This window comes from Triticum urartu, chromosome 2A (genome assembly GCF_056163025.1).
Source record: "Triticum urartu cultivar PI428250 chromosome 2A, HENAU_Tu73, whole genome shotgun sequence".
NCBI classification, from domain to species: Eukaryota; Viridiplantae; Streptophyta; class Magnoliopsida; order Poales; family Poaceae; genus Triticum; species Triticum urartu.
The window spans coordinates 24771401-24786320 of record NC_141874.1 but is presented as its reverse complement, the minus strand read 5'-3'; the positions used below and the strand labels follow the sequence as shown (position 1 = coordinate 24786320).

General features: G+C 47.0%; 1 protein-coding gene and 1 pseudogene across 1 annotated transcript; one reads left to right on the top strand and one right to left on the bottom strand.

The window, feature by feature from the left end:
* Positions 1–2699: 2699 nt before the first annotated feature.
* LOC147983099 (putative acetyltransferase At3g50280) lies at positions 2700–4146 on the bottom strand (annotated as a pseudogene).
* A 506-nt stretch (positions 4147–4652) lies between these two features.
* On the top strand, positions 4653–6196 carry LOC147983098 (uncharacterized). The gene is made up of 2 exons (XM_087542835.1): positions 4653–5922; positions 6159–6196. Exons 1-2 carry the CDS (start codon positions 4653–4655, stop codon positions 6194–6196), a joined length of 1308 nt encoding a protein of 435 aa, XP_087398961.1.
* Positions 6197–14920: the final 8724 nt, after the last annotated feature.

Genomic DNA, 14920 nt, shown 5'->3' with positions numbered 1-14920 from the left:
TATATGTGATATTTCCGTGTAAAAGGCTGCCTTCCAAAATTATGGTGATTTGATGTTTCTTTCAACATTATTTTGTTTATAATCTGAATCTGAAGCTAACTATACGTCCTTAAAATGTTGCCAGTTAAGAAGTAGAAATTTAGTTAGTCCCCGTTGGAACCCTAGCCTTGCCCTAGCTCACCTCTCTCTCTCTCTCTCTCTCTCTCTCTCTGTGCACCTCACTCTCCTGCTCTGGCAATAACCTAGAAGAAGGAGGAGGAAGAAGAAGAACACGATGGACACGACGATAGTTTCTGGCGCATGAACGCCACCGCACCAATGGTATTTTTCCCAAGCAACAAACTCGCCCACACATGTTACAATGATCACCGTGGCGATCTTATACCCGGGCCAACGCTGGGCCACGACCCGCACGTCTACCCACTACTCCGCCTGGTCCGGCCTGCTCCGCGTGCCCACGACGCGCTCCCGCTCGCGCTCGCCACACTGAGCCCGCAATAGCATGGCCTACGCACACACACGGCACCCCCGTGCACCACACGCACGCGCACAAACACAAACACCTACGTCGCAGACCCGACGCGCCCAACACGCACCCACACACGCGCCCGACGCGTCTAACCCGTGGCCGCGGCTTATTTGGCTAACACTCACCCCCTGATCCGCCCTAATTGTACGGGCAAATAATATGTATGCATGGTCTATAATGAAATTTACAACAGAGATTCACTCGCTCATGATTCTACCTAACACGGTCTACTATGCGGGGAGGCGTTTTGGCTCAAAAAACAGTAGAATTTTAAAACAAATCTGAAATTTTTCATAGATGTTTGTGTTAGTGTCGCAAGCATGCTTGATTATTTTCATGCAAAACGGAGCAGCAGCGTTTCATATGTGAAAAGAACAAATTTGGGTGTGGCATTGTGGGGTAACAATTGATGATTTTGGATGATGTATTATGATGCTGACAACGAGGTTACTGGAGCTCATTAAAATAGCAGTATGAAATAAGCCTGCATATATTTGTTGGTTTTCAATTTAAGCCTTTCAACTCAACTGAAATTATTAGTTGTACATTATTTACTGACATTTACCCCCTGTTTTCGCAGGCTATATAGAATGATTGCATGTTTTAATCAAGAAGTCCTCAATAGGTGGACTGACTCAAAATGGAGAAGCATACTGGTAGCTTTTCTGTTGATTGTATTAAGCATTTAAGTTCGTAGCACTTCATAACGTCAATATCTTTGGGATGCTTTGTAATATTTTATAAAACTGTGTTTTTGGCCTGATGTGGCGTGCTGTCCATAGACGTCCTTACCCATTTCCTTCTCACATATGGTATGGTTTTTCGGATAGCCTAAACATATGGAGACAATTTGGGGGTGTTGATTCTCTCTCTCTCTCTCTCTCTAATAGAATAATGAACAACCGATAAGACTAATATTATAGACCTTCTCCTCAGTCCTACCGTGCATTATTTGACTTTTGTGCTAATACAAGGAAAAATATGTTGTGAACTTGTGAGTTGTGACCTACTCCATCCGTTCCTAAATATAAGTCTTTTTGGAGATTCCAATGTGGACTACATACGAAGCAAAATGAGTGAATCTATATTCTTAAATATGTATATATATACATTCATATGTAGTTCGTATTGAAATCTCTAAAAATACTTAAATTTAGGAATGCTGAGTGTATTTTCTGGGCAAGTTTTAGCCTTTTTATTTGCAATTGATGCTGCATGTCATTCACCCTTTCACCCTTATATTTGATGTTAATGTCTGAGTGTATGTCTAATTAGGGTTTCACTTCAGTTGATTGGTGTTTGAATATGAGTTGCTCGCTTCCCTTTTAGGCATATCTCCTATTACAACACACCCATTTCCTTTTGAGTTTTATGTGAAAATCCTTTTGAGCCGATACACCAAATATGAAGTTACATAACTCAAATAAAATTCATTTTTTTTCAAAAATACAAATAAATGCCAACGAATTTTTAAACAATAAATGTTATCAAAGATTGATATGTCTATCTGTCACAAGAGAGGTAAGAGTAGCATGTTCTAGAAGATGTGTTTTTCTGTAGTACTTTCTAAATGGTAAATTGTATGGTTTCAAGCGCCCAAATCCATATTATGTAATAGTTTGCCAGCCAATTGCATATTGCAATGAAGTTTCTGGTTGGAACATCTTGAAACATTTGTTTGAAGGAAAAAATCCTTCATGTGTTGATTTTAATTAATGGATAATAACAATGCACATGCTTTCATGATGCAATCGATTTTAAGAACTAAAAAAAGGCATTCAAGTGTTATTATCATTTGTAATGCATTGCAGAATAAAGAGTTTAATGTTTGTGTACCACCTTCTTTATTTTGTGCATCAGGTGTATAGGGTCGAATTACAAGTTTTTTTTATCAAAGTACATTGCAAGCGAATTAGATTCCAATTACTTTTTTTATTTGTTATTGCCTATCTTTCTATGTATGTAAAATTTTACATGCAACCAATAGAAATTTTCAAATACCCGTGGCAACGCACGGGCAGTCTACTAGTATATTGAATTGTTGGCATTATCAGGACTCTCCAAGCAACACCGAGATCTGTGTGTGGTCAAAGACCGTGACAGATGGAAAGCAAGATTTATCCGACATATAGCTAACTGATACACCGCTAATAAGAATCAGCTTGATCGGTCACGCTCTGGCCGCGCTTACCGTGCTCATGAACTCCTCGTCGGCGACGAGCCTCGCGAGCACTTCCGGCGGGAGCCACACCCCGAGAGCCATGCTCCCCCCGCCGCCTCTGCCCTCGAACACCGTCGCCGTGCCGTCCATCTTGTTGGCTCGGCCGCTCCGCACGCCCACCGGCCGGCCCCACCCGAAGTCGTTCCCGTACACGTCGAACCGCGGCGAGCCCCCGGTCACCATCTTCGCCGTGGCCGTTGGGCGCGCACGCAAGAAGTAATGTTCTTGCGGCCAAGATGCATGTCTGTCCCTCTGAGTTGCCACGTCGAAGGACCCCACCGCTCTGTTCAGCAGCGACGCGGCAAACCCCAGCCCCCTTTCCAGGATCTCGCCGGCGGCCGACACCGCCTCGGCGCGTGCAACGGCGTTGCCTGCGTATGCTGCTGGCAGGCCATCCACGCGATCCCGGCATCCGACGAGGATGACGTACGTTGTGCTGTGGTCCGGTGCCAGCCTCCTGGCTCGGGTCACCGAGATCCATAGGTGCGCGAGCACGGCCTGCAACGAGGAGATGGTGGTGGTGCCATTGCTGGTGCCGGTGATCTCGGCGTTGGCTCTCGCTTTGAGCTGCTTTACCATCTCGGCCGAGAAATTGAGGAAGCATTCCTCATTCACGGATGATGGATGATCATCTGCGGTACGCCGGCTGACGGGGATGTCCTCCAGCTTGCCGAAGGGCAGAGGAACCGGGACGGGGCAGCCGTCGAGGAACCACCTCCGGTGCACCGGCAAAGGCGACGAGATGTCGGCGCCGTCACTCTGACGGCTCATCTCGGACCATGTGTTGACGAGGTGCCACAAGGCCGAACCGTCGGCGACAGTGTGGTTGAGCGACATGCCGACGAAGACACCGTCGGCCAGCTCGGTGACCTGCACGGCTAGGAGCGGGTGCGAGCCCGCGGCAGCGTCCACGCCATGCAGCCCATCCAGCGGGAAGAAGAACAGGACCAGCGTTGGGGTAAACAGCGGCGTGACGACGTCGGCCACGGTGACGCCGGGCGCCACGGCATGGACGAACTCGGCGCCCTCCATGCTGCAACGAAGCGAAGTGATGACGCTCTCGCCCTGCTCGCCGTCAGCACTGCTCCCCGGCGTGACGGCGAGGCGGCCGGCGTAGGGCTAGAAACGGGCCAGGGCGCGCGCGAAGGACGAGGCCATGCGTTCGACGACGGTGTGGTGTCCCCGTCCTTCTCCTTCTTCTGTGGCGGGAGGGTTGGGCAGGAGGATGCCCTTCTGGTTGTACTCCAAGGCGATCATCGAGAGGTCCCACGGCGTGAGGTCGATGGTCGTCTCCGGCTCCGGCGGTAGGGAAGTCGGCTCCGGCAGGCCCATGCGCCGCGACATGATCCGTACATGGTTCATCTTGGTTCTGTTCTTTCGGCTGCGGGGAGTCGTAGCTAAGAAGATGGTTTAATTTGCTGTGATTGGCCTCTGGACTCCTCTATTTATATGATGATATGATTATATCAGCATCAAATTGTATGTCAACTTGATGTCGGATCAGATCAGATATGTTAAAAAAATAATATTCTGATCGACATATTACAGAATCTAACAAGTATACAATGATATCATGTACAGTGATATTCCCCCTCAATCACAACCGGGGGCATCTTAAATCTGGCCCGGTTAACATGTGAAGGTGTTAAAGTATTCCTTTTGTTCATATCACATGTAATAGGAAACTTACACAAAATCCCACCGAATATTTGTTGTATGATTCGGTCTGGATTTCTTCTGATTTTCGTTGATTACCAAGGCATGTAACCCCTTTATATGTGAATACAAGGACGCCCATCAAGGTGCGTGAGTTACACAGCATAGTCGTTTTCTTGGTATCAGACTTGCTCGATCCTCAACCCTCCTCCAAGCTGCCCGCCTCCCCTCCCAGGTCCAGCCGCCATGTCCACCTCCCCAAGCACCAGCTCCTCCCTCACCTCCCCATCCCTCCCCGCCACCACCACCTCCACCACCGGCGCCCTCACCACCATTGCCATGCCCGCTACCGCATCTCCCGCCGTCAACGTCGCAAGTGTCCGCACACATGTTCCTGTTACCTTGGACCTTCAGGCTTCCAATTTCACCAAGTGGAGGATGCTCATTAGGGTTCTCCTCGGCAAGTACGACCTTCTCTCCCACATCAACACCGCCACCGCCGAGGAGGACCGCACCACTGACTGGATGCGCGAGGATTACGTTGTGCGTTCTTGGCTGTACGGGTCCATCTCTGATGAGATTCTGGACATTATCATGGCGGAGGATCAAACGGCGCAGGAGGCCTGGATGCTCATCACTAATCTCTTTCTGGATAATCAGATGACTCGAGCTGTCTATCTCGAGGCGGAGTTCCGCAGCCTCGTCCAAGGTGATCTCTCCATCACCGCCTACTGTCATCGCCTGAAGGCCCTCTCTGACGCTCTCAGCGACGTCGGCACCCCCGTCTCTGACCAGACCCTTGTCCTCAATTGCCTTCGTGGGCTCAACGCGCGCTTCTCCGACATCACGACGATCGTGACTATGCAGAGTCCTCTTCCCTCGTTCAGCCAGACGAGGTCGCTGCTGACACTCCGCGAGACCCAGCTCGCGAACTCCATCGCGCTTGGCAACCAGACCGCCCTGTACGGCGGCTCCTCCTCCCATGGCGCCGGTGGCTCTACTCCTTCTGTTCACCACCGTGGTAATGACCGCGGTGACGGCTCTCGCCATGGCAACACCACGGGTGGTGGCTCTTCTGGTGGGAATCGCAACAACAACAACTGGAGGAAGAAGAAGGCTGCTGGAGGCGGCAACAACGGCAGCGGGCGCTCCAACTTCAGCGACGGCCAACACCAGCGCGGGGCGCCCTCCTCCGTCGGCCCTTGGATCTGCTTTAACCCGTACACCGGGCACGCCCAGCAGGTTCACGCGCCGCCCGCGATGCGACCCAACGCCGGGGCTGGTCTGCTTGGCCCGCGGCCTCCAGCGCTGCCACCGGCCCAGGCCTTCACCTCCCTCGCCCCGCTCCATGGCCAGGCGTTCGGCACCAATCCTCCACCAACACCTGCTTATGGCGGCACGCCGGCGTGGGACTGCTCCGCCCTCCTTACTGCCCTGAACAACGCCGCCACCCCTTCGACCGTTGGTGAGTGGGTCATGGATTCCGGCGCCACCGCACATATGGCGTCCGATCCCGGTATGCTTCACAACCTATCTCCCTCATCTTCCTCCTCCCTTGTCACTGTTGGCAATGGCTCAACCTTACCCATCACTCATACTGGCCACGCATATATTCCCGCTTCCGCCCGTTCTCTTGTTCTTCGACATGTCTTACTAGTACCTCATATTGTCAAGAACTTACTTTCTGTTCGTCATTTTACTATTGATAATCTCTGTTCCATCGAATTTGACCCGTTCGGCTTTTCTGTGAAGGACCTTCGCACCAAGGCCGTGATTCTTCGTTGCAATAGCCTCGGAGATCTCTACGTCTTCCCGTCCTCGATCATCAACCACCATGCTCATGGACTCCTCGCCACCACCTCGACCGAGCTTTGGCATCGTCGCTTAGGACATCCGGGACGTGACGCCATGTCCCATCTTCATAAGAAATCTTTTATTTCTTGTAATAAAGCAGCCTCGCATGTTTGTCATGCTTGCCAACTTGGCAAACACGTGCGCTTGCCATTCACTAGGTCCACTTCAACAAGCGTCGAACCCTTTCAGTTGATACATTGTGATCTTTGGACATCACCACTTTTGAGTAATTCTGGTTTCAAATACTATCTTATTATTGTTGATAATTTTTCTCATTTCATGTGGACTTTTCCCCTTCGCCAAAAATCCGAGACTGCTCAAACCATTATTAACTTCATCGCTTCCATCCGTACGCAATTTTCGCGCTCTCTCGTTGCCATGCAAGCCGACAACGGGACAGAATTTCTCAACTCCACGGTCACCACATATTTCTCCACCCATGGCATTCATCTCCGTCTCTCATGCCCCTATACGTCCGCTCAAAACGGCAAGGCCGAACGAGCAATCCGCACCATCAATGATGTCACTCGAACCCTTCTTTTCCAGTCATCCATGCCACCATCCTATTGGGATGAAGCTCTTGCCACGGCAACATACCTTGTCAACATACGCCCCTCCCAGTCTATTGGTTTTTCGGTACCATACATACGTCTATACGAGTGCACATCTCATTAAGATCAAAGCCACGATCTTCCACATAAGGCAACCAATGTACCTGCAAAACAAAGAGATACATTGTTAGATACAAGTTTTATTGTTGACTAAATTATGTCTCATCGAACTTCTCTATACCTGCTCACCAGTCAAGGAGTCCAGCTCGTTCATATAGCACTTGTATCGCACATGAGAGCTTCCTGTGTACACTGTCACTTGTTCCCAATAGTAAGCAAGCGTAGGGCCCCGATATGGATCATCATCATGCACCCCGTCATGATTACCCCGTGGGTTTGCCATGTTGGGGTTCTTGAAATCGGGCCGTCCAACCGGGATCCGCTCCCACATCCACACGGATAGGCTCCAAACAAACCCAGCCAATGAGGATGTATCTCCCTTCCTCAGACACGCCAAGTCAAGTTGCAATCAAACAAACATGTTAGATATGGAGGCACATGACAAATGCAAGATAAATGGTTGCAAATATCTCTTACCTGACGATACAAATATGCTAGTGCGGCCGAACCCCAGCTATACTGGGTATCCCAGTTATTGAGTAGCTCCAGGTACATCCAGAGGGCTGAGTTCCCGGTTGCATCTGAGAAGACTACCTTGGTTAGTACATACCAAAGATAGGCCCGCGCGTACTGCTGCACAACCACGTCATTGGCACCCTGAGGGCACGGATTGGTGTTTCCTCTGACCAGTTTTAGCCAAGAATGCCTCACTCTCGCGGTATCGGCCTTGCCTTCCTGAGGGTCGTCGGGCTGAACACCAATTAAATTGCCAGTCCGTTCTCGCCAATTACCGACGCTAACACGACCGGTAACAGCTTGTCCGTTAATAGGAAGGCTGCTTATCATAGCCATGTCCTGTAGGTGTTGGGTATCGTAGTAATTTCAAAAAATTTCCTACGCACACGCAAGATCATGGTGGTGCATAGCAACAAGAGGGGAGAGTGTTGTCTACATACCCTCGTAGACCGTTCGCGGAAGCGTTATATCAACGCGGTTGATGTAGTCGTACGTCTTCGCGTCCGACCGATCCAAGTACCAAAAGCACGACACCTCCGAGTTCTGCACACGTACGGCTCGGTGACGTCCTCACCTTCTCGATCCAGCAAGAGGGGCGAAGTAGTAGATGAGTTCCGGCAGCACGACGGCGTGGTGACGGTGTTGGTGAAGAACAATCTTCGCAGGGCTTCGCCTAAGCACTACGAAAACTATGACGGAGGATAAACTAGAGGAGACGGGGTTGCCGGCACACGGCTTGGTGTTTCTTAATCTCTCTTTGGTGCTAGCCCTGCCCCTCTATTTATATGTTGAGCCCTGGGGTCGAAACTTGGAGTAAAGGCCTCCACAAAGTCGGTTTCACCCGAAAGGCAAGAGTCCTTCTCGGACTCCAGGGCCAGACGCCAGGGTTCCCGGCGTCTGGACCCAGACGCCAGGGACCCTGGCGTCTGGCCCCTGGACTCTGCAAAACTTCCTTTTGCGCTTTCCAAAAACCTTGTGGGCTTTCCCCTTTGGCCCAAATAAAGTGTTCTCGTACCCAAACATTTCGGGAAACGTCCGGAACCCCTTCCGGTGATTTCCGGAACCCTTCCGGTGACCAAACACTATTATCACATATATCAAACTTTGTCTCCGGACAATTCCGGAGTTCCTCGTCATGTCCGTGATCTCATTCCGGACTCCGAACAACATTCGGTCACCAACATACATAACTCACATAGTACTATATCGTCAACGAACGTTAAGCGTGCGGACCCTACGGGTTTGAGAACTATGTAGACATGACCGAGACACCTCTCTGGTCAATAACCAATAGCGGGACCTGGATGCCCATATTGGCTCCTACATATTCTACGAAAATCTTTATCGGTCAGACCGCATAACAACATACGTTGTTCCCTTTGTCATCGGTATGTTACTTGCCCGAGATTCGATCGTCGGTATCCAATACCTAGTTCAATCTCATTACCGGCAAGTCTCTTTACTCGTTCCGTAATACATCATCTCACAACTAACATATTAGTTGCAATGCTTGCAAGGCTTATGTGATGTGCATTACCGAGAGGGCCCAGAGATACCTCTCCGACAATCGGAGTGACAAATCCTAATCTCGCAATACGCCAACCCAACATCTACCTTTGGAGACACCTGTAGAGCTCCTTTATAATCACCCATTTATGTTGTGACGTTTGGTAGCACACAAAGTGTTCCTCCGGCAAACGGGAGTTGCATAATCTCATAGTCATAGGAACATGTATAAGTCATGAAGAAAGCAATAGCAACATACTAAACGATCGGGTGCTAAGCTAATGGAATGGGTCATGTCAATCAGATCATTCTCCTAATGATGTGATCCCGTTAATCAAATAACAACTCTTTGTTCATGGTTAGGAAACATAACCATCTTTGATTAACGAGCTAGTCAAGTAGAGGCATACTAGTGACACTAAGTTTGTCTATGTATTCACACATGTATTATGTTTCCGGTTAATACAATTCTAGCATGAATAATAAACATTTATCATGATATAAGGAAATAAATAATAACTTTATTATTGCCTCTAGGGCATATTTCCTTCAGTCTCCCACTTGCACTAGAGTCAATAATCCAGATTACACAGTAATGATCCTAACACCCATGGAGCCTTGGTGCTGATCATGTCTTGCTCGTGGAAGAGGCTTAGTCAACGGGTCTGCAACATTCAGATCCGTATGTATCTTGCAAATCTCTATGTCTCCCACCTGGACTAGATCCCGGATGGAATTGAAGCGTCTCTTGATGTGCTTGGTTCTCTTGTGAAATCTAGATTCCTTTGCCAAGGCAATTGCACCAGTATTGTCACAAAAGATTTTCATTAGACCCGATGCACTAGGTATGACACCTAGATCGGATATGAACTCCTTCATCTAGACTCCTTCATTTGCTGCTTCCGAAGCAGCTATGTACTCCGCTTCACATGTAGATCCCGCTACGACGCTTTGTTTTGAACTGCACCAACTGACAGCTCCACCGTTTAATATAAATACGTATCCGGTTTGCGATTTAGAATCATCCGGATCAGTGTCAAAGCTCGCATCAACGTAACCGTTTACAATGAGCTCTTTGTCACCTCCATATACGAGAAACATATCCTTAGTCCTTTTCAGGTATTTCAGGATGTTCTTGACCGCTGTCCAGTGATCCACTCCTGGATTACTTTGGTACCTCCCTGCTAAACTTATAGCAAGGCACACATCAGGTCTGGTACATAGCATTGCATACATGATAGAGCCTATGGCTGAAGCATAGGGAACATCTTTCATTTTCTCTCTATCTTCTGCAGTGGTCGGGCATTGAGTCTGACTCAACTTCACACCTTGTAACACAGGCAAGAACCCTTTCTTTGCTTGATCCATTTTGAACTTCTTCAAAATCTTGTCAAGGTATGTGCTTTGTGAAAGTCCAATTAAGCGTCTTGATCTATCTCTATAGATCTTTATGCCTAATATGTAAGCAGCTTCACCGAGGTCTTTCATTGAAAAACTCTTATTCAAGTATCCCTTTATGCTATCCAGAAATTCTATATCATTTCCAATCAGCAATATGTCATCCACATATAATATCAGAAATGCTACAGAGCTCCCACTCACTTTCTTGTAAATACAGGCTTCTCCAAAAGTCTGTATAAAACCAAATGCTTTGATCACACTATCAAAGCGTTTATTCCAACTCCAAGAGGCTTGCACCAGTCCATAAATGGATCGCTTGAGCTTGCACACTTTGTTAGCTCCCTTTGGATCGACAAAACCTTCTGGTTGCATCATATACAACTCTTCTTCCAGAAATCCATTCAGGAATGCAGTTTTAACATCCATCTGCCAAATTTCATAATCATAAAATGCGGCAATTGCTAACATGATTCGGACAGACTTAAGCATCGCTACGGGTGAGAAGGTCTCATCGTCGTCAACCCCTTGAACTTGTCGAAAACCTTTCGCGACAAGTCGAGCTTTGTAGACAGTAACATTACCGTCAGCGTCTGTCTTCTTCTTGAAGATCCATTTATTCTCAATTGCTTGCCGATCAATGGGCAAGTCAACCAAAGTCCATACTTTGTTCTCATACATGGATCCCATCTCAGATTTCATGGCTTCTAGCCATTTTGCGGAATCTGGGCTCACCATCGCTTCTTCATAGTTCGTAGGTTCATCATGATCTAGTAGCATGACTTCCAGAACAGGATTACCGTACCACTCTGGTGCGGATCTCACTCTGGTTGATCTACGAGGTTCAGTAGTATCTTGATCTGAAGTTTCATGATCATCATCATTAGCTTCCTCACTAACTGGTGTAGGTGTCACTGAAACAGTTTTCTGTGATGCACTACTTTCCAATAAGGGAGCAGGTACAGTTACCTCGTCAAGTTCTACTTTCCTCCCACTCACTTCTTTCGAGAGAAACTCCTTCTCTAGAAAGTTTCCGAATTTAGCAACAAAAGTCTTGCCTTCGGATCTGTGATAGAAGGTGTATCCAATAATTTCCTTTGGATATCCTATGAAGACACATTTCTCCGATTTGGTTTCGAGCTTATCAGGTTGAAGCTTTTTCACATAAGCATCGCAGCCCCAAACTTTAAGAAACGACAACTTTGGTTTCTTGCCAAACCATAGTTCATAAGGCGTCGTCTCAACGGATTTTGATGGTGCCCTATTTAACGTGAATGCGGCCGTCTCTAAAGCATAACCCCAAAACGATAGCGGTAAATCAGTAAGAGACATCATAGATCGCACCATATCTAGTAAAGTACGATTATGACGTTCGGACACACCATTACGCTGTGGTGTTCCGGGTGGCGTGAGTTGCGAAACTATTCCGCATTGTTTCAAATGTACACCAAACTCGTAACTCAAATATTCTCCTCCACGATCAGATCGTAGAAACTTTATTTTCTTGTTACGATGATTTTCAACTTCACTCTGAAATTCTTTGAACTTTTCAAATGTTTCAGACTTGTGTTTCATTAAGTAGATATACCCATATCTGCTTAAGTCATCTGTGAAGGTGAGAAAATAACGATATCCGCCACGAGCCTCAACATTCATCGGACCACATACATCTGTATGTATGATTTCCAACAAATCTGTTGCTCTCTCCATAGTACCGGAGAACGGTGTTTTAGTCATCTTGCCTATGAGGCACGGTTCGCAAGTACCAAGTGATTCATAATCAAGTGGTTCCAAAAGTTCATCAGTATGGAGTTTCTTCATGCGCTTTACACCGATATGACCTAAACGGCAGTGCCACAAATAAGTTGCACTATCATTATCAACTCTGCATCTTTTGGCTTCAACATTATGAATATGTGTGTTACTACTATCGAGATTCATCAAAAATAGACCACTCTTCAAAGGTGCATGACCATAAAAGATATTACTCATATAAATAGAACAACCATTATTCTCTGATTTAAATGAATAACCGTCTCGCATTAAACAAGATCCAGATATAATGTTCATGCTCAACGCTGGCACCAAATAACAATTATTTAGGTCTAATACTAATCCCGAAGGTAGATGTAGAGGTAGCGTGCCGACCGTGATCACATCGACTTTGGAACCATTTCCCACGCGCATCGTCACCTCGTCCTTTGCCAGAGTTCGCTTAATCCGTAGTTCCTGTTTCGAGTTGCAAATATTAGCAACAGAACCAGTATCAAATATCCAGGTGCTACTGCGAGCTCTAGCAAGGTACACATCAATAACATGTATATCACATATACCTTTGTTCACCTTGCCATCCTTCTTATCCGCCAAATACTTGGGGCAGTTCCGCTTCCAGTGACTAGTCTGCTTGCAGTAGAAGCACTCAGTTTCAGGCTTAGGTCCAGACTTGGGTTTCTTCTCTTGAGCAGCAACTTGCTTGCCGTTCTTCTTGAAGTTCCCCTTCTTCTTCCCTTTGCCCTTTTTCTTGAAACTAGTGGTCTTGTTGACCATCAACACTTGATGCTCCTTCTTGATTTCTACCTCCGCAGCTTTCAGCATTGCGAAGAGCTCGGGAATAGTCTTATTCATCCCTTGCATATTATAGTTCATCACGAAGCTCTTGTAGCTTGGTGGCAGTGATTGGAGAATTCTGTCAATGACGCAATCATCTGGAAGATTAACTCCCAATTGAATCAAGTGATTATTATACCCAGACATTTTGAGTATATGCTCACTGACAGAACTGTTCTCCTCCATCTTGCAGCTATAGAACTTATTGGAGACTTCATATCTCTCAATCCGGGCATTTGCTTGAAATATTAACTTCAACTCCTGGAACATCTCATATGCCCCATGACGTTCAAAACGTCGTTGAAGTCCCGATTCTAAGCCGTAAAGCATGGCACACTGAACTATCGAGTAGTCATCAGCTTTGCTCTGCCAGACGTTCATAAAATCTGGTGTTGCTCCAGCAGCAGGCCTGGCACCTAGCGGTGCTTCCAGGACGTAATTCTTCTGTGCAGCAATGAGGATAATTCTCAAGTTACGGACCCAGTCCGTGTAATCGCTACCATCATCTTTCAACTTTGCTTTCTCAAGGAACGCATTACAATTCAACGGAACAACAGCACGAGCCATCTATCTACAATCAAACATAAACAAGCAAGATACTATCAGGTACTAAGTTCATGATAAATTTAAGTTCAATTAATCAAATTATTTAAGAACTCCCACTTAGATAGACATCCCTCTAATCCTCTAAGTGATCACGTGATCCAAATCAACTAAACCATGTCCGATCATCACGTGAGATGGAGTAGTTTCATTGGTGAACATCACTATGTTGATCATATCTACTATATGATTCACGCTCGACCTTTCGGTATCCGTGTTCCAAGGCCATATCTGTATATGCTTGGCTCATCAAGTATAACCTGAGTATTCCGCGTGTGCAACTGTTTTGCACCCGTTGTATTTGAACGTAGAACCTATCACACCCGATCATCACGTGGTGTCTCAGCACGAAGAACTTTCGCAACGGTGCATACTCAGGGAGAACACTTCTTGATAATTTAGTGAGAGATCATCTTATAATGCTACCGTCAAACAAAGCAAGATAAGATGCATAAAAGATAAACATCACATGCAATCAATATAAGTGATATGATATGGCCATCATCATCTTGTGCTTCTGATCTCCATCTCTGAAGCATCGTGATGATCACCATCGTCACCGGCGCGACACCTTGATCTTCATCGTAGCATCGTTGTCGTCTCGCCAATCTTATGCTTCCACAACTATCGCTACCGCTTAGTGATAAAGTAAAGCATTACATCGCGATTGCATTGCATACAATAAAGCGACAACCATATGGCTCCTGCCAGTTGCCGATAACTCGGTTACAAAACATGATCATCTCATACAATAAAATTTAGCATCATGTCTTGACCATACCACATCACAACATGCCCTGCAAAAACAAGTTAGACGTCCTCTACTTTGTTGTTGCAAGTTTTACGTGGCTGCTACGGGCTTAAGCAAGAACCAATCTCACCTACGCATCAAAACCACAACGATAGTTTGTCAATTTGACTCCGTTTTAACCTTCGCAAGGACCGGGCGTAGCCACACTCGGTTCAACTAAAGTTGGAGAGACTGTCGCCCGCAAGCCACCTATGTGCAAAGCACGTCGGGAGAACCGGTCTCGCGTAAGCGTACGCGTAATGTTGGTCCGGGTCGTCTCGTCCAACAATACCGCCGAACCAAAGTATGACATGCTGGTAGGCAGTATGACTTATATCGCCCACAACTCACTTGTGTTCTACTCGTGCATATAACAGCAAACCATAAAACCTAGGCTCGGATGCCACTGTTGGGTTTCGTAGTAATTTCAAAAAATTTCCTACGCACACGCGAGATCATGGTGATGCATAGCAACAAGAGGGGAGAGTGTTGTCTACGTACCCTCGTAGACCGTTCGCGGAAGCGTTATATCAACGCGGTTGATGTAGTCGTACGTCTTCGCGTCCGAC

Coding starts and splice junctions, on each gene's coding strand:
- LOC147983098 (XM_087542835.1), top strand. CDS start 4,653: ATGTCCACCTCCCCAAGCACCAGCTCCTCCCTCACCTCCCCATCCCTC. Junction 5,923..6,158: donor ACATATGGCGTCCGATCCCG/GTATGCTTCACA, acceptor TTTTCTGTGAAG/GACCTTCGCACCAAGGCCGT.